This window comes from Rattus norvegicus, chromosome 7 (genome assembly GCF_036323735.1).
Source record: "Rattus norvegicus strain BN/NHsdMcwi chromosome 7, GRCr8, whole genome shotgun sequence".
NCBI lineage: Eukaryota > Metazoa > Chordata > Mammalia > Rodentia > Muridae > Rattus > Rattus norvegicus.
The window spans coordinates 111,274,436-111,301,632 of record NC_086025.1 but is presented as its reverse complement, the minus strand read 5'-3'; the positions used below and the strand labels follow the sequence as shown (position 1 = coordinate 111,301,632).

Sequence of the window (27,197 nt, the reverse complement as noted above, 5' to 3'; positions counted from 1 at the left end):
AGGCAACTGGCTCATACATCTCCTTAAATAAAAAAAAAAAAAAAAAAAAAAAAAAAAAAAAAAAAAAAAAAAAGAAAAGAAAAATAAGCTCTCAGGAAAGAAGTAAATAAAGACAGATTCTAACTTAAGGCAATCGGTTCCTCTCTTCCACCATGTGGCCCTTGGGACTCAGACTCGGTGGCAAGAGTCTTTAGTCTACCAAGTTGACTCCAGAATCTCATTTTTAAAGTTGGGAAAAGGGAGTCAGGGAAAGAACTTTAACTGTGGTAATAGGCAGAGTTGAAATCTTTAACTCTCCTACCAGCGTTGTGACATTGCACACATTACATAATTCCCTAAGCCTCAGTTTTCTCACCTGGAACATGGGAATCAATTGCACCTACTCTGCAGAGATAGATGCAAGAACCAGAGGAGTAGTCGGTGCAAAAGTGCAAAAGGCCTGGTACACAGTGGCTGTCTACATTTTTCTTATTATTTTAAACAGTTTTACCAGTCTTGCCTCCTTAGGTGACTATGTGAGGGTGGAGGGTAGACTCTTTTCTTAGTTCCTAACTCAGTGTTTCTCCACCCTCTAACAAGGGGTGCATGTATCATGTGATGGTTGCGGTTGACTGAGGGGGGCCAAACTGATGAAGACGCAGTAAGTGGTTTTCAGTCCCCTCTGCTGCTGATTTGGGGTGCACTTGCTTACAGATGTGGGCTGAATGACCTGCTGTGAGGTGCTGGCCTAGGCAGGAGTTGCTCATACTGGCTGTGGTTTCTGCTTTTTCTCTAAGACATGACAACCCCTAGATGACAGACAGGCAAGGGTAGTATAGGAAAAACAACTGTGTTGTCCAGAGGCCTGGCTTCCAGTGGTAGTGCTGGCAGAGGGTAGGTTTGATTGTGTTAGCGAGGACCATATTCCCTGTAAGACAGAAGTAGTTTGTGTGCCTGTTGGCCCACAAAGGTGCCTGGGAAGCTCTACAGTTGAGGGACTACTGCCCTTCCAAACACCTCTGCTTCCCACTTGAGTTCTTTGTGGGTGGGATATATATAGCATGTACGTGCATGTGTCTTAAGGCCAGGAGCTAGAGGAGGCCAGAGAGGTGTGGGGGTTTCCCCCTTCAGCTAGAATTATAGGCAGTTGTGAATCACACGATGTGGGTACTGAGAACCGAATGCTAGTCCTCTGCCAAATCAGTACATTTAACCACAGAGCCGTTCCTCTAGTCCTGGGCACACCTCTTTTTCCAAGGTAATTGACACTGTCTGTTGAAGCATAGTCCCTTCTAACTTCGTTCTAGGAATTCACCCCGCAGATAAACTTGACTGTGCAGAAGGAAACGTCTGAGGACAGTCATTGTGGCATTGTCAGAGAAGAAGGCAGGAAACGAGCTCACTGTCCATTAGAAAGGTCACTGTAATCATGGGGCAGCTGCACAGCGGAAATCCTTGCAGCCCTTAAAAGACAGGCTCATCTCTATGTGCTTGCAGGGCATGCTCTCCAGGGGGATGAAAGAGCACAGCTAGATATTACAATGCACTCAGTTCCCATTCATGGAGAACCTTTTGCTTCTCTGTTCATTTGTTGAGGCAGGATCTCACTGTGCGAGGTCAGGTTCCCCTCTGACTTTCCACCCCTGACAGCTTGAACGCTGGGATTACAGCCCTGTGCCGTCACAACAGGCTTGGGTGCAAAGGGCTTACACATGGGCGGACTTGCTCTTCTGGCCTAGAACACTTTGGGTCCTGTTTTCCTCAGCCTCAGTGACAGATGTACTCTCCTGATAATGGGCCCATCACCCACTCCAGCCTGGGAAATATGAGTGGTGATTACTTTTTCTTTTGCTATGACAAAAAGAAGCTTGCATGTGTTTTTTATTGTTGAGGTATCACTATGTAGACCAGGCTGCCCTGGAATTCATAAGAGATCCATCCACTTGCCTCTGCCTTTTGAGTGCTGCGGTTAAAGGTGTGTCCCCTTTTTCAACTTGGGGTCAGAGCATTCCAGAATACACTCCTTTCTGCTCTGCCTCAGGTATCGATCACCCAGACATCTGCTCTATGGTTATTGATGCATGGCTATGGAAAAGCTCAAGTTTTTGAGACCATATGATCAAAGAGGATCATGGTGACTTGGGCAGGGGCGGCTGACCTTGGTCTCCAAGGAGGGCCACTGTCAGCCTTGAACAGTGGACACTGGAGAGGCTGCCCGCTCTGCTTATTGTATGCTGGGATCCTTTTCCAGGGCAGCCTGAGCAAGCGCCTCCCAGGGTTCTGAGTAGGACCCGCCCCACTGCCAGACACTATGGAAAGTAAGAGTGGTGTGAGTCACCCTAGATGGAGGACCGTGAGCCAGGCTCTAAAGTAGGCCTGCCACCACATGGGCAGGCACTTTTGAAGGCTGATGCCTATGTGTTGTCTCCTCTGGGGCACAGGGGATCTGATGTGGATCTCTTTAAAAAGGACCAGAGGCAAGCTTGTGCTGGAATTAGTCAGGGTCCCTCTTTGACCAGTTCCCTAAGCCTGAGGTGATTCAGCACGGGGCAGGTGGCTGGAGAAGGAGGCTCCTGGCTGACCTTGGCTGAGGTCTCTCTAGCTTCAATCTAGTTTCGAATGCCCAGGACACACCCCCCCCCCCCCCCCCCCCCCCCCCGTCCCTTGTGGCTGAGGAGCTTGCAATGCTCTCTGGAAGGAAGCTGCTGGTGAGTAGTAGGGCTTCCTGCAGGACAGGTCGGGCTGCTGCCCGGAGGTACAGGTTGCTGATCTTTTCCATCCCCCAAGTTACTTCCTTGTAGCTGCACTGATTCCAAGGTCCTTATATGGTGCTTTATGAGATGCTTTGCAGAGGAAAAGGGGGCCTCCCAGGGAGGCCTCTATGGTCCCCATGGGCCAGACGCTTGTCTCTAAAAAGTTTATGCATTGGGATAGCCATAGGCGAATTCCTTTCTTGTATAAGGCTGTCATGGACCAAGAGGACATTTGCAGTTTGGGCACTTGACCCTTAGATTTCCTAAAGTTCTTCTCCCTGCAGTGCTGGGAGTCAAGCAGTCCCAAGGCTGAGATGCTAGGCAACTACTTTGCCAATGAGCTTTTCCCAGAACTATTCTCCAGCCTCTGAATATTGATTGGAATTATAAATGGTGTTCTGACTAAAAGAAAAACCATCAGTGCTGGGTCTGGTGGCTCATACCTTCAATCCCAGCACTCAGAAAGCAGAGGCTGGCAAATGTCTGAGTTCAAGGCCAGCCTGCTCTACATAGAAAGACTCTGTCTTTGAAAAAAGAAACCAAACCAAATCTAAAAGCCCCTTCTGTTGAATTTGCTTACAGTGTAGAGTGTCTGAGCCCAAGGCAGGGAGGGGTCTTGGGTGTGGCGACTGGAAGAGTATTTTTTTCTCACCATGTTGGTGAGTACTTGCCCAGGACTCATGCTGAGAGTTGCTCTTGGCTTCACTCTGAGGCAGGGGAAAGTGCTTTTGAATGGCACCATCTTTCCTGGCTATTGTGAGAGTCCTTTAGCCTGCCCTCAAAAACCTCCCTCCCCTGAAACGTCTTCTCCTTTGAGGCAGTAAGTTCAAGAATGGGGGAGGGGGAGGGTTTGTCTGAACTTCTTCCAGTTGGGTGGGGCCCTCAGGCAAAAAAGTTTCCCACAGCTAAAAAACAAAACAAAACAAAACAAAAAAGAAAAGAAAAAGAAAAAAAAAGTAAGAAATTAGTATCTCTTCTTGGGTAGTGCCAAGCGGAATGGTGGGCCATCCAGAAAGCCACTCTGGCACTGGTCCTCCAGCCAGTCTGAATTTCTAGTAACTTTGGCTCTAAGTCTCAGGATCGGTAACTTTTTTGTATTTTCAATACAAACATGGTAGAAGGAACAAACCAAGGCGTTTTGGTTTTGGCTTCAGGCAGATCGTACATACCGCCTGCTGCCTGCCGCTCGCCTAGCTCGCCTACTCCCTGCGCTTGCTTGCCTCAGTTCCCCCATGCAAGCATGGAGACGCCAGCTTTGAAGGGGTGCAGTCTTCATCTTTCCCCCTGCCCTCCCCTCATACACTGTTCTCAGCATCATTTCTCCTCAGACGGGTGGGAAATGCATGTTCAGGTTTTAAAGGTTTTAATGTATTCTACAGAGCTGTTCCTCAGTGACAAGCTAACTGACAGTGGGCTGGACGCTAGGCTTGATGTTGAGACTTCTGAGGCCAGCCCCTTGTGGATCCTTCCCCTCCTACGACACAGCTCAGCTTGTTACTCTGATCTGAGCTGGCTAAGCATTAAGAAAAAAGGGTTTACAAGGCAGCAGCGGCATCTTTGTGTAGAATGTGTTTCCTGTGTTTTATGTGAAGTCACTGGGCTGGAGAAGGCAGCTTCCTGTGTGATAAACATGAAGGGCCAGGCATGAAACACTGGATGATTTAACCTAACTAGGCCCGAAAGGGAGCCAGGGCTAAGCATCTTAGAGCTCACTGGACTTCGAGGCCTGGAAAGTGAAAGGCTGGTCCCTTTCCTTTGTGGTCCCTGCCTCACATTGGGCTGGATACAGAGTCAGCTTCAGTCTTTGCTGCTTGAACAGAATTGAGATCTCCATCATGCCCCTTTTTGAGATGAGTTTCTGTTGCTGTGCTAAAACACCATGACCTAAAGCAACTTGGGGATGAAAGTTGTTTTTTAAAATTAGGTTTATATCTGTAGTCTTTCATGAAGAGAAGACAGGGCAGGAACCTGGAGGCAGGAACTGAAGCAGAGGCCATGGAGGAATGCTGCCTACTACTGCCTCCTTGTTCCTCATAGCCTTGCTTGCAAAGAGGGTGGACTGGTCTTCTCAGTTTTCCCCTTCATGGACTGTGAGCTTACTAAAGAGTAGCATCATCCCCATTGCTGCTGGTCACTCACCGAGGCCTCCTGTACCATGGTGTTTAGTTGAGGGGTGGGGCAGGTGAGAGGACCATGGCTGCCAGCATGAATTCAAGCCCAGGATGACTTTGCAGTTGTGGGACCCAGTGGTGCCCCGCTAGGGACTGTGGCCAGAAGCTCACTGCTGTCTTAACAGGTGGGCTCTTGCCCTATCTGTGCATTGTGTACTGTTCCTCTGTCTGTCCTCCTATCCAGCCCTTAGTTATTCAGTAACCACACTGGATAACGTGGGTTTCCCATGCTCAAAGATGGACCCCAGGGCCAGGTACTGGGAGCTACAGAAAGTGTGGTTTCTCTTTGTAGGAACTGATGGTCTCTGGCTCATACAGGAGAGCAGGCCTTGGGTGTCTGAGAAGGCTGCCTAGAGGAGGTGGCACTTGGGCTGATTACAGAATCAGAGCACAGGGCACGACGTGTCCAAGGATCAGGGATGAGATCTTGCTCAGGCATTTCGCTTTGTTTAGGAGTGATTCAGATTGGCGAAGGTTCTGTGACTCACTGACTGGTGAAAGGTTCCCCCTTTTGTAGGCCCTAGCCTTTTCAGAGCCCAAGGTAGCCTGTGGAGACCTGCTTTCCTTGAGCCATTTTCTGGTAAGTAGAGTGCTCCCTTCCACTCCCAGGTCATTAACTACTGATTGGGTGTCTTCTGGTTGGGTGGTCAGATATCAAGTTATTCCCAGTCAAAGGACTTGAGGTGAGACTTTTCATGGAGAATTGTGAAACACCATTGCTACTGAAAACAGTGTCCTGTTAAAGTTGAGAAGAGAAAGTAGGAGCTTGTTGTTTGCAGCACAAACATGTGGACAAAGCTGGCAAGAAGCACACACCATTGAAGTTTCCAGATTACCTGCACATATAAGTACTCACACACATGTATGTACAGGAACACACACACACACACACACACACACACACGCACACACACGCAGGCTTGTACTTATCCCAGGCAGAATGATACCGTGTACACTGAATTCACACTCAGTGCTGTAATCTGAAGTTTCCTATGTTGCAACATTCTCCATACTGGGTATTTAATGACCATGTTATGGTCCTCTGAGGGGAGGAACTATTATTTACATTGTCAAAAAATACTATGAGTTTTATTGACTCTTAAAATGTATTCACTTAGTGAGTATCTATTGTAGGTCTTGTCCAGAGATGGTCGTACATCAAGATGTCAGGTCTGAGATCACTGCTCCCCTGGGCTCAGGTCTAGTCCTAGGCACATGGTCACTGCCTTCTGGGGTTGTGGCATGAGACATGGGGGTTTGCAGAGGAGATGGGGCTCCTAGGTGCCCAGTCCGGTTCATATAAAGCTGGTAAAACCACTTTGTCATTCATGAGCTGTCAGGAAGCTCAGGAACTGGAGCCAAGAGCTGGGCGATCTTTCCAGACTCTGTGTATGGAAGGTCTTCCTTCCGCCTGTTACATCCCAGTTTTACCTGTCTCCTATCTCCTGTGTATACCAAAGAACTGGGTCAGGAAACCTATCTGGAAGAGGTGAGAGACCAAAAGTCTCCAAGGGGCCTAGTTCACAGGGTAGTCACTGCAGAGGATGCTACTGAGGAAGAGGGAGACTGCTGAGAGTAGGGAGAAAGGTAGGGGGAGGAAGGAACAGGGGCTAGGGTCCTTTCTAATGAGGGTGCGGAGGTCAGGAAACATCTAGACACCTTGCCAGGAGCCCAGGACTCAGCTGAGGCCTGGCTGAGATGTTGTAAGAATTGTAGCAATAAGTTGCAACAGTTGGCTTTGTTGTAAAAAAGGAAGTTTCAGAATCCTTGTTGCAGTTTTTGAACTGATCTTTATCTGCAGTGGGGAAGTATTTGCAGGGTACCTGGGTACCAGGATGGTGGGTCCTTCCCTTCATCAGGGAGGGCAAGCATTGTGCTTTGCTCTCTCTGTCCCCTCCCCTCAGTTCCCACTCCAGTTCAAGGCTTTCTGAAATGTTTGGTCTTCTTAGAGAGCAGGAGAGGTTACTTTGTTGCTTGGGAAGGTGCCAGAAGCTTGTTGCCACCTGCCTCTGGGGAATGAAGTGGGCTGGGGTGGCCCCAGAAATGCTGATGGGACTCAGGCATTGCAGGCCTCACTTACCTCCTTGGGTCTCTCCACTAGGCAGTTTGTATTTCCATCAGCCCCAGGCCTCTTGGGTTTGAAGTTTGCCATGGATCTCAATGCTCCCTCACCCCCCAGGTTACTTGAAGCAACACAGTCCAAGGCTTAATCTAGCTTTCTCTTCTCACACATGGGTTGAAGTTGGTACTAAAAAAGAGTAATTGGGGGAGTCCAGTGGCTGGTGGATTATAACGTTCCCAGTTAAGACAGGCCCTTTGTAGCTCTTTTAAAGAAAGATTGATTGGTTTATATGTATGGCCTGCATGTGTACTACGTGCATGCCTGGTGCCCACCAAGCCCAGAAGATTGTGTTGGAGTCCTGGATGTGGAATTATGAACGGTTATGTGTCACCATGCGGGTGTGGGAAACTGAATCTGGATCTGTGGCTCCCTTGTATCTTTATTCACTTCCTGTTTACACTGTGCTTGGTAATTGTGGGCCAAAGATTATCTTTGGAATTCATACTATTTTACATTATTTACCAGCTGTCCCAGTGCAGCCCAGACATTCTGGTGATCCTTTCAGGAGTTGTGTGTTGCCCCCCAACCCCATTTTGAGACAGGGTTTCACTACATAGCCTTGTAGCTCTGGCTGGCCTGTAGATCAGGGTGGCCTTGAATTCATAGAGATCCACTTGCTTCTGTCTCCCCAGTACTGGGATCTTAGTCTGCTTTGATATCCATTTTCTCATGTGTTAACAGAATACTACTGTAGGGGTTCTTAACGTGTGGGTCATGACCCTTTGTGATGTGACCCACCTTGCATATCAGACATTTACATTATGATTCATAACAGTAGGAAAATCACAATTATGAAGTAGTGAAACTAATTTTATGTTTGGGGGATACCACAACATGAGGAACTGTATTAAAGGGTCACAGGGTTAGGAAGGTTGAGAACCCTGGGTTCCTAAATCTTAGCTGGATTTAAGAGGAACTCAATGAAGTATAGGCTGGACTACATATTTGAAACTTTGTTTCAAACAAACCAAACCAACTATGCTTTGCACCACTCAGACCTGACCCTTGGCTTGCTGCTCTGTAGGATGGAGGGCCCTCAGCTCAGTCTGTGGACCGCTGTGCAGACCACAGGTGTGCTAGCCCTCATCCTTATCCTGCCTCAGTGGCCCCCTCCCACTTCAGATCAGCCCTTAAAGGCCTGGGTGCTGAGTATGGCCTCTCTCCAGAGGAGCATCAGCAAAGCCTGGAAGAGTGGGTCAGAACTATAAACGCTAAGTCCCCGGGGTTGGCCAGTGCCCAGTGGCTACTCTCAGAAGCTTCCTCGATGAGTACTTAGCCTGACTGAAGTGCCAATCCTACCTCTCCTGGAAGTGCTGGCTCCATTCTGGCCTTGCTTCACCACCAGGACCCTTGTGAAGTTCATTGCCCATGGTGAACTGGGAAAACATGTTTATACCTGACTGGTCAGACACACAGGTTTCATTTCAGCACCTCTTGTCTCCGGTGACCTTGGGTAGGTGGCTGTATTTCCTTGGCTTCTGAGGCCTAACTACCATGAAGTATGTGTCTAGTATCTACAGAAAGGTTGGGGTGGGGGGTTCTGGCTTCTGACCCCGTCCTTTTCTCTCTCTCGTAAGCTCTTTGACCTTGGCTAAGTTATGGGACCACTGTGTCCCAGGGTTTTTCCACTAATCTATGGACTGAGATAAAAAGCAATACCTCGGGGGTTTTGCTGCTCAGTGAAACCTTATTGATTCTTTTGCATTTTATTTACACATACTCTGCCCAAAACAGTGACAAGTTATTCCTTACATTTTTTTTCTAGTTATAAAAAATACCTGTTTTAGGTGCTAGAGAGATGACTCAGTTGGTAAGGTATTTGCATGAAGAACTGAATTTGGATCCTGAGTAATTGCATCAAAAAGAACAGTGAGATATACTGGTGCTTACCTGTAATTCCAGCCAGGGGAGGCAGAGACAGGAAGGGTCCTGGGGCCTACTTGGGGAACTGCAGGTTTTGTGACAGATTTCTATTAAAAATAATGGGGTGCTGGAGAGATGGCTTAGTGGTTAAGAGCACTGACAGGTCTTCCTCTTCCAGAGGCCCTGAGTTCAATTTCCACATGTAGTTCATAACCATCTGTAATGGGATCCAATGCTCTCTTCTGGTCTGTCTGATGACAGCTACAGGGTACTCATATATGTTAAATAAATAAATAAATAAATAAATAAATAAATAAATAAATAAATAAATACTAGAGAGAGTAGAGTGTTAAGAGTACCAACTGCTCTTCCTGAGGACTAGGGTTTAATTCCTAGCACGCACACACACACACACACACACACACACACACACACACACACACGGTGGAGAGCAGTGGAGGAAGATACCCACTGCTGACCTCTGACCTCTGCACATGCAGGAATAGACACATACAGAAAGCTATATGTAAGGTACTTTGTCACTGTGACTATATGAAGCTGTTTTGAAGTCCCATCAGGTTATTATGGCTGAAGTCTCCTACAAGGAAGGCTGTCGGGATTACTGCTCTCATTTTATAGCAGGACATGTCGAGAACCTAATAAACCTAATAATCAAGCCATAGGTAGACAGCGAGAGAGCTAAGATTCTCTGTCCCATGGCCTTCCCACCTGGTGACACTATTGTATGGGCAATGGGTTCCAATGGCCTACTGACTTTTTGGTACTGGGTATAAGATTCTACCTCAGGTGGATGTGGGTAGGCCAGGCAGACAGGCAGGTCCACAGGTGTGTGGTGGGTTAGGAAGGAGCTGCTGGTTTTAGCCTTTCTTCAGAGAACCCAGTCCTTTTGCTTCTCTTCTCCAGCATGCCTCTTCCTGCTGGCTACCATCAGCATGCTGTTCTCAGTCTGCCTTCTGCCCACAGCCTGCTGGCCGAACTGTTTCCTGTCCCTATCTGGGTAAGGAGGAGGAAGTGGATGTTTGGCCAAGTGCTCAGGAGGAATGCCTCATTGTCTCACCCTGTGGAGCATGTGGCATCCCCCGGCCTATCAGTGCCCTGCTGCTCAAGGTAGCCATCTCTCCTTCCAAGCCCTGGCCCAGGCCGTGAGTTTCAGGCTTCTGAAGGTCCCTCCTGCCACTTCTTTTTTTTTTTTTTTTTTTTTTTTTTTGGTTCTTTTTTCCGGAGCTGGGGACCGAACCCAGGGCCTTGCGCTTCCTAGGTAAGCACTCTACCACTGAGCTAAATCCCCAGCCCCCCTCCTGCCACTTCTTAGTTATGTGTCCTGCGTGTGAGGATACTGGGGATGCTCGCAGGTGGCAAGGCTCTTGATATCACACACCACACTTGGGAGCACTCTGTGAAAAGCACCTGAAGCTACTGCTGTGTGTGTGTGTGTGTGTGTGTGTGTGTGTGTGTGTGTGTGCACGCGCGCGCGCACCCCCCTTAGAAAACCAATCTTGGGCTTTAATTATCTTTAGGTTGAAATAGCACACCCCCCACCCCCTTCCGCCCACCCCCTTTCTTCTGGCTTTCAGACAAGAATGTGAAGAATGTGGTCCTCTGTTGTGGAGTAGAGGTCTGGGTGCTGGGGCCATCTGGGTGCCTAGGCCATCTGGGCGCTGGGGTAGGACTCAAGGCTCTTCAGTTTTACAGGCTGCTTTGTTATGCCTAGACTGACAGGGACATTCCGGATCAGTTGTGGTTTGTTTCCAGTCATGACAACTCCAGGCTTATTAAATTCCTGTGTATTCTATGTGGCCCTAGTAAGACTCCCAGGAGTCTTACCTCAGAGGAATCAAGTTCAAAGGGATTTGGGTCGGGGCGGGGTGGGGGGGGAGGCTGTGGTGAGGGGATCTGTCAGTATCAGGCCTGAGGAATCAATTTTGCTGCTCTAGCTGTGGGATAAGGAGGCCAGAGTCACCCCTGCACCTTTTCTTCTTGATCTGTTGTCTGCTGTGGTCCTTACTGAAGTGCTTCATGTGTCTGCTGCTGCCTTGCATCCTAGGAGGCAGGGAGCAAGAGGTTGGATGCAGGACTCTGAAGCCCAGAATGAGACAGCAGGATACAGAGATCAATAGCAAGCATGCACCAGCTGTCTCTTTTGTGAAACAGGATACCAGTAGAAGTTAGCTAATGGGGCTGCTGTGTGTTAGGGCAGTTGCTCTGAAGTATGAGCAGGAGGAAGTGCTCTGAGGTGTGTTCTGTGAGGGAGATTCCGAGTGATCGCTCGTTCACACCCCCGTCACCCAGACAGCAGACCATCCAGTGCTTTTGCTCAGGAGAGCCTACCTCAGGAGTATCACCTGCACTGAACCCACCTTCGGGGACACTTCTGTGCTGCTGTGTCTGTTGGCATGTTTGCATGCATACATGTCTCCGAGCACAGATCTCTACACATGTCATTGTATGCACACATCTCTGTGTGTCTCTAACAGGTCTGTGTGTATACATGCCTGTACATGTTTGTGTGTGACTGGGTCTTTGTAAGTACATGTCTCTGTATATATGTCTGTGACTGTGTACACGAGAACATACGAGTATGTGTAAGTAGGTCTTCGTGTGTACATATCTTTTTTTTAAAAATTTATTTATTTTATCTATATGTTAGTACACTGTCGTTCTCTTCAGACACTTCAGAAGAGAGCATCTCATTACAGATGGTTGTGAGCCACCATGTGGTTGCTGGGAATTGAACTCAGGACCTCTGGAAGAGCAGTCAGTGCTCTTAACCGCTGAGCCATCTCTCCAGCCCTGTACATATCTTCTTATGTCTGTATCCAGGTTTTTGGACATGTGTCTGTGTGTATCTGTTTACGTATGTAGGTTTCTGTGTACGTATCTGTCTGTATCTCCATCTTTATTTTTTGTATGTGTATGGGTGTGCAGGTATGTTCAGAGGCAAGAGAAAGCTATGGGAATTGGCCTTTCCTTATCTATCCTATGTGGATCCTGCTGATTAAACTCAAGAAGGTGCTAGGCTTAGCGATAGGCACTGTCCCTGAGCCATCGCACTGGCTTGTGTCTGGGTCTTTATGTATATGTATATGGGGGTTGTGGGTATAGGGCTTGTTCCTGAGCAGGATGGCCAGGCCTGAATGTCCCTAGTGTTGTGTTTTGTAAAAAAAAAAAAAAGAGCCAGGATATGTTTGAAGGAGGTATGGCGAGGTGGAAGGGGGTGCCTCTGTGGGCCCATGTTGAGACATCCTTTCCCCTTAGGATATAGTATGGAATAGAGTTTATTTAGAGCACCAGGAGGGGAGTAGAGGAGGGAAGTAGAGACAGAGAAAGGCAGAATGAGAGCGAGAGCGGGGGAGGGGTGCATTCAGGAACACAAGGAGAGAGAGGGACAAGGGGAATGCAGAGAGAAGGGACAGAGAGGGAAGAGTAGGAGAGTAAGAGTGAGGAGGGGGCCAGCAGCTCCTTTTATAGTGAGTCAGGCATACCTGGCTATTGCCAGGTAACTGTGGGGCAGGGCCTAGAAGGAATGCTAACACCTAGTGCAGTGTCACTGCTTTTAATGTGCAAACTTGGCCAGTCCTGGTCACTTTGGAGTCTGATTGTGGTCCAAGCAAAGGGACAATTCTGGTGAAGGCCGCGGTGAGGTCATTCCTGCCAGCCAGACTCCTATTCAAGGGCAGCTGGGCCGCCTGCCTTTAGATAAAGAGTGCTATGTTACCCACCCAGGGATTGTTATTTCCCCCTTATGTGGTCTTGCCTCACGCTCCTTCTTTGATTATCTTGAGGTAGGAGGCTCTGGAATGCAGCCTGACCACCTCAGAAGAGGCTATCAGATTCCCTGCTGCTGGAGTTATAGGCCATTGCCCTATGGGTGCTGGGACCTGAACTCTGGTCCTCTGGAAGAATAAGCAAGCATTCTTTTTTTTTTTTTTTTCCTATTCTTTTTTTTGGAGCTGGGGACCGAACCATAAGCAAGCATTCTTAACCCTGAGCTTTTCTCCAGGTCCTGGCTATCTGTTCTTTTGGTAAATTATTTTGAGAATTATCACTAAGGGGAAGGTAGGGCTTAAATAAGGTAAACATTTATGTATTTCAGCCAGAATATCTACTGATATACCCCAGTCACTAGTAATCTATGCCATAGCAACCTTTCAAAATAGTGTTATGTTTCACCAGTGCCAGTTTTTGCTGAATGAAAGCCAGTTGAGACCTATGTTTTCTGTAATGATACATAATATATTATTTTAAAACAAGGAAAGAAAAGGTCTTGGGATAGACTTGGCCTTATTGCTTCTAAAGATTCAGGGCTGCAGGTATATACACCATGCCCTGTCTGCTGCCTTCCTGATTTTTTTTTTTTTTTTCCGGAGCTGGGGACCGAACCCAGGGCCTTGAGCTTGCTAGGCAAGCTCTCTACCACTGAGCTAAATCCCCAACCCTGCCTTCCTGATTCTTAAAGAATGTTTCAGAAGGCAAGTCAGAACTTCAGGCAACTCTGAGCTTCCTAAGCTCCTTGTTTAAGGGTGAGGCACCAGGATTTCACCTTGGCTTGGGTAAAGTTGGCAAGTTCATACCAGGGGAATATGGTGAACTATACGGGTTCAGCAGGCATCAGGGTTTTGGTTTGCTGTTACTGTCTTCTGGCTTGCCAGAGCTTGGAGCTTCCTTTGCCTCTGGACTCTGGAGTTCTGCTTGGCCTAATTGAAGGTGGGACTCGGTCCAGCAGGACCAGTGAAGTGTGAGTCAGGTGGGTGTTTTCAGACTGTCAGCTCAGGCTTAGGGTCGATCTTGACATTATTTTTGAATGGGTGGTACTGATGTTTCTAGAAATGAAATAAAGTTCTTCCCAGTGAAAATTATAAGCACACGGCACCTGTTGAGCATTCTGTGAAGCTGGTTGGTGTTGGTCAAAACAGTTTGGAAAGTGTCCTTCTGTCTGTCCCTGCGTGGCTCTGCGTGTCCATGTCTGTGTGTTTGTCCTCCAGTGGTTTGAGATGAAAACTAAAAGCCAGAGCTCCTTGGATGAGGTATTCTGGGGGTGGGGGCTCTCACAGCTCTGACCCTGTGCAGTTCTCCTTCAGGTCTGAGCCGATCAGATCCTGGAAACCAACCTGGAAGCCAGCCCTTTGCAAGGCCAAATTCTGACTAGAGCTCTGGACAGCATTTTGGGAAGGAGCTGGATTCTTGGAAGGGATAAATCACGTTGAGTTGGGTTAGGCAGGGTGTGACTTCAAGCCCCTGAAGTATGCAGCACCAATGACTGACTCATTGTGAGTTCAGCCGTGACAGACTCATTACAGAGCCAGAGACATGTAGGGGGAGGGCTGCTTGTCTGGGCCTCTACCAAACATTGCCCCCATGACCTTGTATCTTTTACAGTGGCCCTAGAGTTAGGCCTGGCCTGCTACATCTTCCTTACTTTTCTGCTTCTCCAGTTACCACAGGGGGTTTGGGGATTACCTGAGGCCTGAGTCTCCAGTGTGTTATCTTGCTAAGACTATGTCCCCACCCTTTCAGGGGTGGTGTTCGTGGTCAGAGTTCACTCTTGCTGGATCAGTTAAGGGAGACTGTTGGGACTATCACTTGTGTTTTAGAAACCAAGATTAGTGTCAGTCGCACAGCTGGCCAGGTGGAGAGGCTGTGGTGACAGGAATCCTCTGTAGTCCCAGAGGTTTGGACCTGTGCTTGCACACGTAATCACTGATGTCTGGGCAGTGAGGTGTGTCAGCTAGTATGCTGTATGAGTGTGCAAGGCAGCTCTCAGGGCTTGCTGGCCAGCCAGTCTAGACAGATGCCAGCTGGGGTCAGTGAGAGTCTCAGAATAAAATAAAATAAAGTAAGGTAGAGAGAGCTAGAGGAAGACTGGACACTGACTGCCATAGACACTGTCTTCCCCCACCCCCGCTCTCTTAACTACACACAGAGAGCAAAAGGGAGAGAAGATGGGAGATAGTTATTCTATTGGACTTGATTCCTGGGATTCTGACATTTAGGAAAGGAAGATTAGACCCTCCCTTCCCCCTTGTCAGATCAGGTCAGTCATTATCTAATGCCTACCTGTGTTGAGCACCAAGGGCCTTGGTGACCAGAGTACCTCGCCCTACAGGCGTAGAAGAATGAGATTATTTGGGGAAGTGGCTCTATAATTCAGCTTAAAAAATTATCTCTTTCAGGGGCTGGAGATTTGGCTCTGGTAATTTGCCTGGTGTATAAGCACCACCCCCAAATCTAAAAGACAAAAAAAATGTTAAAAAGCTAACTGTCAGAAGAGAAAATATGATGCTGAAGATCTGGTGGGTTTGAGATACAGTGACCTTTGTCATTTACTTATTTATAGGCAGGACCTTGTCATGGAACTTGCCATGGAGACCTGGTTAGGCCAAATTCACAGGTCTGCTTGCCTCTGCCTTCTGAAGGGCGGGTGATGAAGGCCGGAGCCTGAGCCACCACCAGGCCCAGGCCTTGTTTCCGGCTCTGGGTTGCGGCCCTGGGTTGCGCTGCTCAGCGGTGTGACGTGGATCAGAGACTCTGCGCTTTCCCAGAGATAGTGCCGTATAATTAAAATGTTCGAGTGTGGTTATTTTTCAGCAAACCATGCTCGTGTGCTTGAGGGGAGAAAAACCCTCTCTCAGCAGAACTAAAGGGAAGGAAGGAACCTCACTGTTGGAAGGCTCCAAGTTGCCCTGTGCATGTATGGGCAGCTGCCAGCAAACTGGGAGAAGCTGTCTGAGAGCACACCACTAGTGTACACGTGAGAACAGCTCCACAGGGAGAAGGGAACCCAGAAGTATTCTTCCAACCTATCAAACCTGAGGGAGGGGGAGGGGACCCACAGCCCAGAGCTGGTTGGGGAATCTCTTCCTGGAATAACTTGCTTCCCTGCAGCTCCTGGATGGCTGAGTGAAAGCTCATTACATGCAGGTGAGGCTGCTGCGTGATCTCACTGTGCAAATATTGAACCAATTAAAATTTAAGCCAGAGGCCAGTGTAAATGACTTATCTGCAACTCCAGCCCCGCCTGCTACCTGCCTGGCCTTAGCTCTGGGCCAAAACTGCCTAACCTGTTGTTGAAGGCCCCACCTCCATCTGCTTTTCCCTGCCCCTTCTCCCTCTTTCTCTCTTCTGTCCTTTTCCTTATCTCCCTTCCTCTATTCCTTTGTCCTGGAGACTTAAGTACCAAGGTCCTAGGTGCTTGGACCCCAGAAGACAAAGTGTTTTCAAAAGTTCAGGTCCTTCCCGCAGCACTGGCCTGGGGACCCTGGATTGTAAAGAGGGGCAGAGGAAACAGTTCTGTACTTTGGAAACTAAGCAGAGTAGCAGAGGTTCTAGGGCAGAACTGAGCTTGGGTCGTGGTGGTGGTGGTGGTGGTGGTGGTGGTGGTGGTGGTGGTGGTGGTGGTAGGGATAATTTATACCAAGGCATTAGGAATGGGCTGCTGGGTGAGGGCTGTGCCTAGGGCATGGAAGACTCAGTCAGCAGGAAACACTGGTCTGGGGATGATATGAGAAAAGACAGTCTGGGGAGCTGACGTTGGTAAAGGCTCTGTGGAAAGATTGTCAAAGGCCTTGGGTGCAGGGCTGGGCTCCAGTGGCCTGTGTGGGCAGTTTGTCCTCAGGGTAGACGTTGCACTGTTGGGAGTGGCTCAGATCACTTTCTGCTCAGACTGACTTATTCATTCATCATTTAGAAGTGATTTGCATGGAGGAGACTCATGTCTGTCCTGTAGTTCTTGTGACATGTGCTACATAGGGTCCCTGACACTCAGCAAACATACGTAGAGCCCTGGGGCTGGCCACTTGTCATCTGGGAGGCTGTAACTGTAGGACTCCAGGGAGTTGGGATGGGGGTCAGAAGGTAAAATCTGGAGGCTTTTATCTTGTTCTCCTAGTTCTAACCCCGACCCCTGCCTGCCTGGATCCCCCTTAACTCCTATGCCTTCCTAAACTGGGAACTGGATCCCCTGTGTCCGCTACCCTGTCTACACTGAGAGCTGATTCCTGAGTCTTCTACTTTGTCCTGGGAGCTGAATCCCCTCTGAGTTCCCTACTCTGACTGCACTGGTCCAGGACTTCCCATATGTGGCTACCCACCCCCTCAGTGAAGTATGTAGGGTGAACTCTCAAATTCAGAGCTGATGATGTCATTTCCCCCTCCCTCACTGTCCCCAGAATAAAGCCCACATTCCTAAATGGCTGATAAGATCCTGCTTAGGCGTGGGTGATGCCTACAGCCCCTTGTAAATTCACCCCCACGTTTACTGCATAGGAGGGAATCTACACTTGTATTTACCGTGTACATTTTAAAATGTGTCGGTGTCCTTTGCTGGGCATAGGGCATTGTGAAAATGACCACAGGCCACATGTGGGTTTTAGAAAGAAGGCAGCCAGGCAGGCTTTGGGCTGAATTCCTCTGGGCCTTTCTCTGTTTTCCTTATCTGCCAAGCATCAGCCTGGGCCGGGGTTGGAGAACTGCTAATACAAACAGGTCCTAGCTTCTTCTGTAAGCAAACAACATTCCTGAGGGGTGGGTGCGTGGCTCCTGGTGCTCTGCCTGCTTCTATCTCCACCCCTCACAACCTGAGGTCCGTGGCTGCCTTACAGGGGCTACAGAGAAGCTGGCTTTGAGGTGGAGTGGTCCCTATGTGAACAGCCATTATCCCAGGTGTCTGTACCAGGCTCTTTGTGTGCTCTCAGGTTCAACAGCCCCAGTAGACATCTTGCAAGTGTGAAAGCTGAGGCCCAGGGTGAGGTCACAAACAGTGGTCAGTGCCAGGCCAGGTTCAGGTCTAGCTCTTCTGGCACAGCCCTTGTGCACAGTTCATGCGCACATCCTGTCACCATTTCCCAGATCAGCTTGGAGCAGTCCTTTTCCCCCACAGGATCTTCCTGAGTGCCAAGCCTAATCGGGTGACTTGGGCAGGCTTCCTTCTGCCTGCATCAGAGCTCTGCAGGAGGCTGTGGTGGTGTGCACTTCCTCCGAGGGGACCAGAACCTGCATAGTCACAGGGACCCTTCCTAGGGAGGATGAGGAGTCATTTCCAGAGCAGGGCAAAGTAGAAATGTGAAACATTAAATCTCGGTGGCAGCGTGAACCGCAGCTCTTTAGCAGCTGTCACATCCCCTCCCATTCTGAAGTGAAGTGTCACAAGAAGCAGAGGACAGAAAATTGTAGAATTCAAGCCCTGGTCTTTTTGGCCTCCAGGCTGTACCCATTCCATGTGTTTGGTGTACTCCAAGCATTTATCTTGGGGTTTGAACAGGTGCCCCCACTGATTGTTTCCAAGTTCTAAGACTTGGCTCCAAGCTCATGGCCAAGACTGACGGCTGCAGCCCTTGTGTGACAGGTGAAGACTTAGCCCTCCGCAGATCCTTATGTCACTCAAGGACGCGGCACAGGCCCTGCTTGTCAACATCCTTTCTGGTATATTGGTCTTGTAGGTCCAACTTTGTCTTGGTATGTTGGGGTGCCAGAACGTTCTTTTGGGGATGATTAAATTATCTGCACCCCATTGTTTCTTGGTAGATCGAGGCCTCAATTTTGCAATTTTGAGTGTGTGACACTCAGTCCTAGAATGACATAGTTTTCCTGGAAATGAGCTTGTCATGTTCTTCACTCCTTGATTCTGTATTTCTCCTTCCTCTCTTCCTGTACTCTGACCCTTGGCAAAGCTTAGGTGACTTTCTAGCCAATTCTGTTCATTTGTTTGTTAATTCATTCATTCACTCGCTCACTCATTCACTTAGAACTTTAGCTGAGTGCCTGCCCTGGGCCATCCATTGTGCTAAACATTGGAACTGAGAAGACTGAGACCCAATTCCTGCCCTCAAATGAAACTAGGTAATTACAGTTTGGCCGGTTGGTCAGTGTGGTGGAAATGAACCCAGGGTTCAGAGGGAGGGCCCATCAAACAGGTTATCTTCCTGCTGGATGAGACCTGAGGGCCTCTGATGCAGAGGGCACAGTCTCTTGGCATCCTGGTCAGATGGGCCATGCACATGGAGCTGGCATGAAGAGCTGGGGAGCACAGTGGAGAGGGAGAGGGAGAGGCAGGGCAGCTTTCACAGGCTGATCAGCAGGCTTGTTCTGAGTAGGGAGTGGAGCTACCGAATCTGCTGAACCTACCCAGCAATGTCAATAAAACAGGAGAGCGTGTCAGTAGTAATGTGAGCTGGGGAGTCCTGAGCTGGGAGCCAGGCTAAGGAGAAGTGTGAATGCACAGGGCACCGGGGATGGAGGCCTTGTTCATCCACTGGGGACAAGTCCACAGTGACTGACTTGGGTAGCCAGAGGGACAGAGACCCAGGGAAGGCCATGGGAGGTGGAGAGCTCAGGCAGGGTGCTCCTCCAGGTGGAGGTAGGTCACCCGAAGGTGCTTAGATGAATTGGCGGGTGGAGAAGGGAAGTGCTCATCTGGGATCTGAGTACCCAGGGAGGAAGCCATGGGCTCCCGAGACTAATCCTGACTGACACACAGTGTTACTAAGTAAATAGTATTTGCTTGGAAGTCTCCAGATAGGATGAGCTGGCACTAAGCTGGAGCAACCCTTGCTCTCCCTCCCCTGTTGCCTCCCAATCTCTGTTGCTTACCTGGACCGTTAGATGCTGCTGGACTTTGTATATGAATCACTGAGCTGCTGTGTTGGAAGTCCTGTACACTGCCTCTGTGTGTCTTAAAATTTATTTATTTATTTTCTGGGATTGAACCTGAGGCTTTGAGCACAGGACAAGCCCTCTGGCATATTCATCCCCTGGTCCCAGGACCACAGATAATTAGGTGAATTTCTTAAAGTGCTGCCTCTTGTAAAGGACAGTCCTATCTTGGTGACAGTGACATCCATACTAGAATTGGATCTAGTTATTGCATCCTAGAATCATGTTAGCCCCAGAATTTTACTTTCTTTTGACATTGGGTCTTGTGTAACCGTCAACTGGGCTGGCTTCAGACCTCTGAGCCCTCTAGGATTATAGGCATATGTGGAATTAAGCAACTTTTCCTGTGCATAGGGAAAGAAAGAAAGCAGCATGCATGGGATCTGGGGCTGAGGCATGACAAGCACTCCCTCCTCAGTCGTCATATCTGTCTAGTGGACACTTGAGTTTGGGGGACACTGACCAAAATGAAGAAAACTGCCTTTTTTCTGTCTGCCCTGTCTGCCCTCCTTTGTCCACAGGGATGCCTCGGAGCTGTGTGTGTGCGATCTGTCCTGTGTCTCTCTGCATTGTAAAACCCAGGAACTTCCACCTTTGCCGTGACTTCTTTATGTGTAGGTCTTCAAATATGTTTTGTTGATTGAACCAGTGAAGAAGTGAAACTCGTGGCTTTGAAGGTGGTTAGAGCAGTTTTATAGAACCAATGTCATTAATGGTGGGATTGGGGCTTGACAATTTCATTGACCTTAAAACTAATAGATGTGAGGAGAGGGAGGGTGGATGTGCTCTCTCTCGTTCACATACTTGTGATTAATCACACTGGGCTTCAGTGTGTCTCACTCAGCTGTGGGTCCTTGTGGCACTCACCTGGTAGAAATCCTTTAAGGAAGGGAAGATTGATTTGACTTGCAGGTGGAGGGTTCCTTCTGCCCTTCTGCTCTTGAAGTGGAGCATCTGGGGTAGGAGGAGGTGGAGGGAAGCTGCTTGCCTCATGGTAGTGAGGAGGCACAGGGATATCAAAGAGTGGCCTGGGACATGATCCTCATCCACTGGGCTCCACCTCTGAAAATGACTGCCATCGCCCATTAAAGGCATCTAATTGTGACTCTACTGAAGGGCCCAAAGTCCCACCTCCGAGCATTTGGGGACCGTCAGCACCTGAGCCTCTCTGGGGGACATCAGTGTCCAAACCATAACACAGAATCTGAGTTGAGAGTGCCAGGGTCAGGACTGGAGTCTCAGCCTTTGGCCATTGGCTGAGCCCCACTACACTTACCACTTTACCTCAGCTCTAGCAGGTCCCATCTTCAATCAGAGTCCCTGTGCACTCTAGGGCAGGGAGCCAGGCCCACAGCTTTGAGGAGACATCCTCATGTCTGCCTCACCAGGGGCTTCTCTCTCCATTTGTTTCCTTCCCATGGTTCTGTGACTTTGGGGAACAGTAGAAGTGACACAGGTTGGAGGCCCCAAAGGCCTAACTTAACCTGGATTTTGAGGCTTGATGGAGTCTCATCCTCGCCAGTAAAATGGGGTGAAATCTTCCTTATGAAGTGGTGCCAGGATGGGGTGGAAATGGAATACGCATTAGCAAGCACAGAGAGCAGAGGGTTTAGGTGACTGCCACAGTTTGAGGGGTGCCAGCCTGGAAAATGTGGCCTTGGAGGATGTTAGACCGTTCCTGGTTGTCTAGGAATGGAAAAGCTCACAGCGTCTCCAGCACAGTTCCCGTCTTTACTGGGCCAGCAGTGTGCTTTCTGAGTAAACACGGAGATAAGTAAAAGGAGAAGCAGGAAGGGGGCAGGGGAGACAACATAGTGGATGCTTGGGGGTGGGTGGGAGGAGGCTGAGGGAATTGCATTCTGGGCTGAAAGAAGAGGTTTTTGGTCAACCTCCTTGCTTTCAGTTTCATCATTTCCTGAGAGTCCTAATTTAGCTTCTGGTGTATCCTGCTCCATTATGGCCTAAAAAGGCAACAGCTTGGCTTTCTGGAGTTGGATGGGTACCCGCAGGAAGCTGCTGGGGAAGGCCAGCCCAACCCGACCGGTCTTCAGTGGGCCAGAGCGCCTGTGTCCCTTAACTCCTCAAGTGCTGCTGGCCAGCCCCTCGGAGAGCGTTCCTGTGAGTTCCAGGGCAGGCAGTGTTGGCACAGTCTCGTTCTCGCGTACACATGCTCCTGCCCCGACGGCAGCAGCCCTCTCAGAAGATGGTTAGACTGCACAGACATGTTCCCACACGTCCCCGCTGCAGAGCCTCACTGCAGGGAGGCCTAAGGTAATGAGGGGAACTAAACCCTTCAAAGTGCTGAGAACTGTAGACCGCTCGCCTAGCATGCACAAAGCCTCGGTTCAATTCAGTTCCTGGTACTGAAAATAACAACAAAGCTAAAACAAACTAAATCCAGACTCCACCACCCCAAACCCCATGTATGTCACTCCCAACCAAACCAAGCCAGCTTCGGAGTACTGTGCAGTCACTGATGAGCCACGAAGGAGCTTCTGAGTTTGAGTCCTCGCCTTCTTGGCTCCTGTGACCAGAGGGTTGCTTGATCACTTGTAAATGAAGCTTTGGGATAAACACAAAAAACCCTGGTCCTAGTAAGTTAGGGAACAACAAAATATGGATCTCTTCTCTTCCTCGACAGACAATTGTTTTTGAGTCGGAATTAGAGGGGACCTGTAAAAAGAGAGAAGAGGGCTTAAAATATTTCATTTGTATCAAGTTTTGCTTTCATGTATGTGTGTACACATGTGTGTGCTGGTACCCACAGAGTGGGTAGGGTCCCCTGGATCCGGAGTTACATAGATGGTTGTGAACCACAATGTGCATTCTGGAAACCAAAACTGGAGCTTCTGTAAGAGCAACAAAGCATGCCTCACTGCTAGGCCGTCTGTCTCTCCAGTCCCCAGAAAACTGATTTTTTTTTTTTTAAAACCTGAAACTCGCTCTGTAAACCAGGTTTGGCCTTGAACTCACAGAGATCTGCCTGCCTCTGTTTCCCGAGTACTGGAATTATAGGCATGTGCCACCACTGCCTGCCTTATTAAAAATATTTAAGAATATGCATATACACTCTGACTCCCCCACCCCCTTCCCTCCCAGGTTACGCTGAGCTGTGACAGTTACAGCCCAGTTCTAGGGCTGAAGCCACAGAGGCAAGGCAAATCTGGGTTGGAACCCCATTGCGTGATGGAGCTGGGGATTCGAGCCTGTTCTCTCTGGAGGTAATGAAAGCCGCTGTCCAGGGAGACTGACTAGTGAGGTTGTCGACGGGTAACAGCTGTTCTACCTCCTAGTGCAGGGATCTTGTGCAGGGTATGGTACACACCCTCAGGTGTACCCTCAGGCGTCTTGACTGTGATGGGTTTCACTGTGTAACCCAGTCTAGCCTCTTAATTCACAGTTCTCCTGCCTTAGCCCTTCAAGGGCTTAGATTACAAGCTCGAAGTGAAGCTGTCACCCAGCCACACACTTAGGAGTTTTGAGAAGCGCAATGGCGATGATGTCTTATCCTTTATGAGTTTGAATTCTGAAGAAATTAAACACCAGCAGCTCATGAAGCCTGGGCCTTGTGAGCAGAGCAGGGGCGTGGTGGGGAGGCTGTTAGTTTATGGTCAGGCACCTTTTGGGAGGTAGAGTACCACTGTGGCAGACAGAAGGTTTGTCCAGTGGCCTATTCTAAAACTGAAGCACATGCTGGGACATTGGAGCTCACTCCACAGAAAAGCTGAAGGCAAGGCACTTTACAGCTCCTGGTTCTGTCTTGCCTCTGGCTGGACCCTGCCCTCTCTCCTGCAGTCCTTGTAGGGTGGATGGTGCCTTGTGCAGGGGCTAAGAGGGTGGGTGCAAGGAATGCAGTTCCCTGATGCTGGGTTAGATGAGGAAAGCCACCAGCTGAGGGAGCTGCAGTGGCTGCCTGGGCTCCCTGAACTTCCTTCTTCTCCTTCCCTCTTGGGAGGGAGTTTGGGAGCACTGGGTTTCCAGGAAAACAGTCCCCGGTGGAGTGAGCAGAAAGCCCCTGAGCTTAGGTCTGGAAACCATTTAACAAGCCAGAGGAGGAGGCCTGGGTAGCCAAAGCCTCTTGGACATCCAAGTCCCTGTTGTAATCAGGAAACTTGAAAGACGAATAACTCTGGGTTCTCAACTGGGAACTTTGTGGTTTTCCAGAATAGGGTGTCCAGATTTGAGCTTACAGAGTGGAACTTTCTTGAGTCCTTTGGGTGCCCCGGCGAAGCTTCTAGTTGCTTCTTCTGGTGACTTTGGGCTGAGTGATTTACACCAGGTTTCAGATTCTTGTTTTGATTCACCCAAAGCAACAGCCTCCCAGGGACCCAGCCTCTGTCTCTGGGCTTCAGTCATTACCTTGCTAAACATGCGGATGCCATAGGACCTAGAGTCTTGAGCCATTGTGCACAAACTCCCCTGGCTCCCAGTACTGTGCTTACAGATGGGGGTTATCATGTGTGCTGTCCATTAGTGATTCTGTAAGGAGTATTAGGACTTGAAAGATGACTCAGTGGTAAGGAGCACTGATTGCTCTTCCAGAGGTCCTGAGTTCAAATCCCAGCAACCACATGGTGGCTCACAACCATCTGTAATGAGATCTGATGCCCTCTTCTGGTGTGCATGAAGACAGCTACAGTGTAATCATATACATAAATAAATCTTTAAAAAAAAAAAAAAGGAGTATTAGCTTCTAAGCTTGATTCTGCAGATGAGCTTTGAGAAGAGCAAGTCCTGGGTGCTCACGTCCTCCTGACCCACCAGCCATGCCTATTCCTTTCCCCTTCACAGTATACCCCAGAGCCTGGCTTGTGTTCTTATTTCTGTCATTGTGCATTTGTAATGGGTTGCCATTTTGGCTATTAAAATGCTGTGCTTTTGGCAGCGTTGAGTGCGTGGTCACTCCGCTGCCTTACCAGAAGACTGGCTGAGTCTGTCTCTGTTGACTTGTACACTCCTCCCTTCCAGGGTAGTTTCTTGTTATGGACTTGCTGATGTGCACCACGGGATGGTGTACTTACTTACTGATTTCTAACCAAATCTTGCTTTCTCTCAGATGTGTCGGGTAAAAAGATCCTGGCAGTCTCCCCATCTGCTTACGTAGAATTTCACTGTGACATGACTCATGTTCTGTCGTTGTTCCTCACGTAGGTCCTGGCCATAAGTCACCATGGCCCAGCAGGCTGCAGACAAGTACCTCTATGTGGATAAAAACTTCATCAATAACCCGCTGGCCCAGGCCGACTGGGCTGCCAAGAAGCTGGTATGGGTGCCTTCCACCAAGAATGGCTTTGAACCAGCCAGCCTTAAGGAGGAGGTGGGAGAAGAGGCCATTGTGGAGCTGGTGGAGAATGGGAAGAAGGTGAAGGTGAACAAGGATGATATCCAGAAGATGAACCCACCCAAGTTCTCCAAGGTGGAGGACATGGCAGAGCTCACGTGCCTCAACGAAGCCTCGGTGCTGCACAACCTCAAGGAGCGATACTACTCAGGGCTCATCTATGTAAGTGGCTGGGATGGGCGGACTCTCGCTTTGCCCCTAGGTGCCAGCCGACCAGCGCTCCCACTGTGTGGGCGAGAAGAGGGCTTTGAGCGGTGCCAGGTGACATGCTCACAGCTGCTGCCTCTGCGCATCCTAGTGGGATGCTTGAACATTACCCTGTTCCCCGCTCACCCTGTCTTTGGCCACATGCAGTAAGAGCACGCTCCCACCTGCTAGCCTCAGACCTCAGATCTTTCTGGGTTCAGGCCAACATAGTAAATTCCTTCTTCATGGAGTGGCTCTGTCTTCTGGCTCCTGACTCTGCTGTACTGCCTTGTCAAGCCCCATAGCCATCAGTTTGGTTCAGCCTCATTTTGGTGCCTCTTAGGTTTTCCTTGTAGAATTCGGTTGGTCCCTTCCTAAGTAAGGTTACACTTAGAACAGAGCTGAGCTGTCCAGAGTGGATTGGTGACATGTCAACACGTTTGTTAGTGCTGGTTTCATGTCACGTTCTACAAAGAAGTGTCATTAGTGTCCTGAGAGCAGTGTGTGCAAAGGCCCCAGGTACACCAAAGACCAGAGTGACTTTCTTCTGTTTGGACTTCTGTTTTGTTTTCAGGTGGACCCCTTTGTCACTGTGTGGGCAGTGTCGACAGCATTTTCCCAGCCCCATGTTGTAGGCAATGTGAGCTTTACTGGCCCTGAGGTCTCAAGGTTTGCCCACCCCAGGTTTATCTTTTTTTTTTTTCTTAAAGTCATTGAAAACAGCATCATTTTATGTTTGATCATTGATATCATCAAGATGATCCAGATGCTGCTACATCTGCTGCTCTCTTGAGCTTAGATATTTATTTCTCTATCACAAAATCCACGTCTGAGTCTCCCACAGACAATCTTTAGGCAACTGCTCTGCGGGTTCCTGGATCGTTTTGTCTCTCAGCCTCCGCACTCCAGTTATTCCCTTGCATTTGGCAGGACCACACTTGCTACAGCAGCTCAGAAGGTGGTGGGCCTTAGAGCTACCGCAGGGGTTCAACCATGCATCTTTTGTAACACTCTCCAAGGCCTGCCCATTGATACCTTGCTTCTGCCAAGGTCGGAGGTTCCTCTTTTTAGCTTAGGTGTTTAGGAAGAAATAATGTGGTGGTTGTTCTTGTTAAAATAGCTCTTTGTTTGAATGCGCTGCTGTAGCCTCCGTGGTCTTGCTCTCAAGGCCGAGTAACACAGTTCAGACCCCAAGGGCCCGAGATATCTCAGGGTTTCTATAGCCCTCTTATCTGACAGCTGGGAAGCCGTCTCAGTGCACCAGGCTTGCTGTTGATCTTGGGGAGGAGCGGGCTCGCATGCTGAGCTCGGGACCAGCCACTGAGTTTTCTGAGATGATTTCCCATTTCCACATTGTGCTGATCGCTTCTATTTCACCTGCCAGAACCCTCCACACGGAAGTCCCAGGCGGGCCGGAGCACAGCAAGAGCAGGGCTTTTACCACTAAATCAAACCTCTGAGCCCTGGACCTGGAGCTTTTGGTGAGAATGTGTATACAACGAATCCGAAACTCTTGCCCCTCAGGAGCATTAAACATGAAATTTAAATCGAGGGCCTGTGGAAAAATGCAGGAAGAAAGCCTTGTATCTGCTTAGATAACGGATCCACATTTCCCTGGTCTGAGGGTAGGGTGCTCCTAGCAGGCTTTGTTGCTGATGTTACACCCACTCTGCTGTGCTGCTCTGCCCCTTACTGACTATGTCACATGGTGCCTCGAGCTTCACTTCCTTGTTAGAGCTTCCAGGTAGCTCCTGGCTTGCACCAGATCTGGACTCTGTCTGCCACTACTTAGTCCTCTCCTTGGCCTCTTACTGATGTCTCCATTTAACTGAGTCCCTGTTGGCAACAGGCTGACCACCTGTACTTGCCTCTAGCTAGCTGCTCACATGGGCCATGTTAGTGATTAAGAGCATTCAGTATTAAGCAGTACCCCTGTGTAAGTCACAGTGCAGGGCTTCATTCTGTAGGTGGATGTGGTGTACGGAAGCTAATCCCCCCCCCCCACCCCCATCCCAGCTCTGGTGGCAGGCATTGGCTCTGTTTGGTTCCTTTGTCAGGCAGCTCCCTCTGTCACACTTCATCCCCCAAGTAGCATCACCAGGAGTTGTTAGTAG

At 49.2% G+C, this 27,197-nt stretch overlaps 1 protein-coding gene across 2 annotated transcripts in view; it reads left to right on the top strand.

Annotated features, from left to right (window-relative positions):
- The window catches only part of Myh9 (myosin, heavy chain 9), an 80,673-nt gene that overhangs the window by 3,331 nt on the left and 50,145 nt on the right, over nt 1–27,197 (top strand). The window contains exon 2 of one of the 2 annotated variants that reach the window (NM_001305877.2): nt 24,708–25,059. In NM_001305877.2, the coding sequence (NP_001292806.1) occupies nt 24,727–25,059 (333 nt within the window). In that variant the 5' untranslated portion in view covers nt 24,708–24,726. Of the gene's footprint in view, nt 1–24,705; nt 25,060–27,197 lie in introns of those variants that run through there. The other variant, NM_013194.2, reaches the window with a different exon arrangement.